The sequence below is a fragment of the Grammomys surdaster genome, unplaced genomic scaffold (genome assembly GCF_004785775.1).
Source record: "Grammomys surdaster isolate TR1022 unplaced genomic scaffold, NIH_TR_1.0 123046, whole genome shotgun sequence".
Classification (NCBI taxonomy): Eukaryota; Metazoa; Chordata; class Mammalia; order Rodentia; family Muridae; genus Grammomys; species Grammomys surdaster.
In genome coordinates this window covers 3,797-5,958 of record NW_021618398.1, presented here as the reverse complement: position 1 = coordinate 5,958, position 2,162 = coordinate 3,797, and the positions used below count along the sequence as shown (strand labels likewise).

At 38.9% G+C, this 2,162-nt stretch overlaps 1 protein-coding gene across 1 annotated transcript in view; it reads right to left on the bottom strand.

Moving 5' to 3' along the window:
- Window positions 1–893: 893 nt before the first annotated feature.
- The window catches only part of LOC114636233 (vomeronasal type-2 receptor 116-like), a 4,922-nt gene continuing 3,653 nt past the window's right edge, over window positions 894–2,162 (bottom strand). The window contains exon 3 of the mRNA XM_028784438.1: window positions 894–1,813. Coding sequence (XP_028640271.1) covers window positions 894–1,813 — 920 coding nt within the window. The remainder of the gene's footprint in view (window positions 1,814–2,162) is intronic.

The window sequence follows — 2,162 nt, the reverse complement described above, 5'->3', positions numbered from 1 at the left end:
CAGCAGCCCCGGTGAGTTTCGGATCCAATTGATGTCAGCTGATCTCAGCACTGTTCTCACCTGTTACCTGCCTCAGGTTACTCTGTGTCAAAGCTGATCTTTTGCAAAGAGTCACCTAAATAAATACACAGATTAGATTATTTCAAGAAGCTGAGCTTTCCTTGACAGTTTCATAAGTGTGTCTTTAATGATATTCTTAACATTGAGAGTTCTTCTATAAAGTGTCTGAAAATAAACCCAGACATCTCTACCCATATCTGACCCTTTCTCGGTAGGTTTCTTTAATTCGAACACCTTAGGAGAACATTAAAAAGCAGATTCCCAGTGTAACATTTTTGTAACATTCTTCTATATCTTTTTAAATTTTATGTAAGTTCAGTTGTGTGAGTGTGTGAGTGTGTGTGGATGGGTGTGTCTGGTTGTGTGTCTCATTATGTGCATAAATAGCTTCAGGTGAATATGGAGCCTGGACTAGAGCATCTGATTCTTTGTAGCTGTTGTTACAAGTGTTCTGTAACAACAGATGATGAGGCTGAGTGTTCAATCAGTTCCTCTACAGGAGCAGGATATGATTATGTCTGCAGAGACATAAATTCATCTTTGGAAATACTCTAACAACCAGTTGATAAAAATATTCCCCTCTCCTCTGTGCTCCTAGAAGAACTCTTCTAACTCTTACAATGGATCAGAATTCTATTATCTCCTTCTGGCAAAGAGAAAGATTGCTTTAGAACATTGTGCAATATTAAAGGAGATGATGGGAATATAAGAAGACATGTAATTGCTAGGCAATGTCATTAGAGGAAATAGTGAGAGTTATTCCAAAACCAGATAGGTATGGCAACATAATCCAATATTTGGAGATTATGAACCAACTATACATTTTTCAGAATTTATGAAATGTGAGCATGTGAAGATGATTTGACCCTGATCATTTCAAGAGAATTTTGGTCTGGTCTAAACAATATTGTGTAACATTTGGGGACAAAGATGCATCCCAGCATCCCTGCACTGGACGCCAAAGTGCAGAAGATCTCTACAGCCACCGTGACCTTCCCTTTGGTGCTGTGGTAAACAGGGATGAAAGTGACCCAGACACTGCAGAACACCAGCATGCTAAATGTTATGGATTTGGCTTCATTAAAGGCAGCAGGGAGGTTTCTGGAAAAGAAAGCCAGAGTAAAGCTCCCAAAGGCCAGGCTAGCCAAGTATCCCAGTACACAGTAAAAGGCAGTGACTGAGCCCTTGTTGCAAACAACGATGATGTGACCATGCTCTGATCTTGCATCAATATCAACAGATGGAGGAGAAGCTCCTAGGCAGAGTGCACATACAATAACTTGAATTAGAGTACAGATGGGAATGATGTAGTTAGATACCTGTGAAACAAGAAAGTACTTCATCATTCTACGTGAGGCTGTGACTTTGAATGCCAGAACAACAGTAATTGTTTTAGCCAACACAGTAGAAACAGAAACAGTGAATAAAACTCCAAATGTGATTTGCTGTAGGATGCAGATGGCTGAGTTTGGATGGCCAATGAAGAGCAAGGGGCAGAGGAAACAAAAGATGAGTGAGATGAGCAAGATGTGGGTGAGAGTTCGGTTATTGGCCTTAACAATGGGAGTACTGTGGTGCTTTACAATGACCCCAAGAACCAGAGTTGTGAGTGCAGAGAAGCACAACGAGATTAAGGAAAGTGCCATCCCCAATGGTTCTTCATAGCTGAGAAATACAACAGCTTTATGAATGCAGCGATTCTGCTCTGTGCTAGCATATTGGTCCTCTGGACACTGGACACAAAAATCCACATCTAATGAAGAAATTAAAGTATTGTTAGCGAAGCTTCAACAATTTTATGGACAGAATATTTCATTTAAGCATATAGAAGATGTGTTGCAATATTTGAGTTTGGTTGCTGAGAATGCATTGTAGATCACTGATACATTAAATAATACCTTTTGAATGGTGTTCATCATTATGGAAATAAAAGCAACAAATATTTTTGTCTATTTTACTGTATTGCTGTGATCATTTATCATGGTTATGTATAATTATGTGTCTGTTTACATGTAAAATAACAGAAGGTATCATTAACTGAGAAAGATTTGGTTTGTATAGGGGAAGCTTGGAGATAAAAGTTAGACCTGAAATTTGTGTGA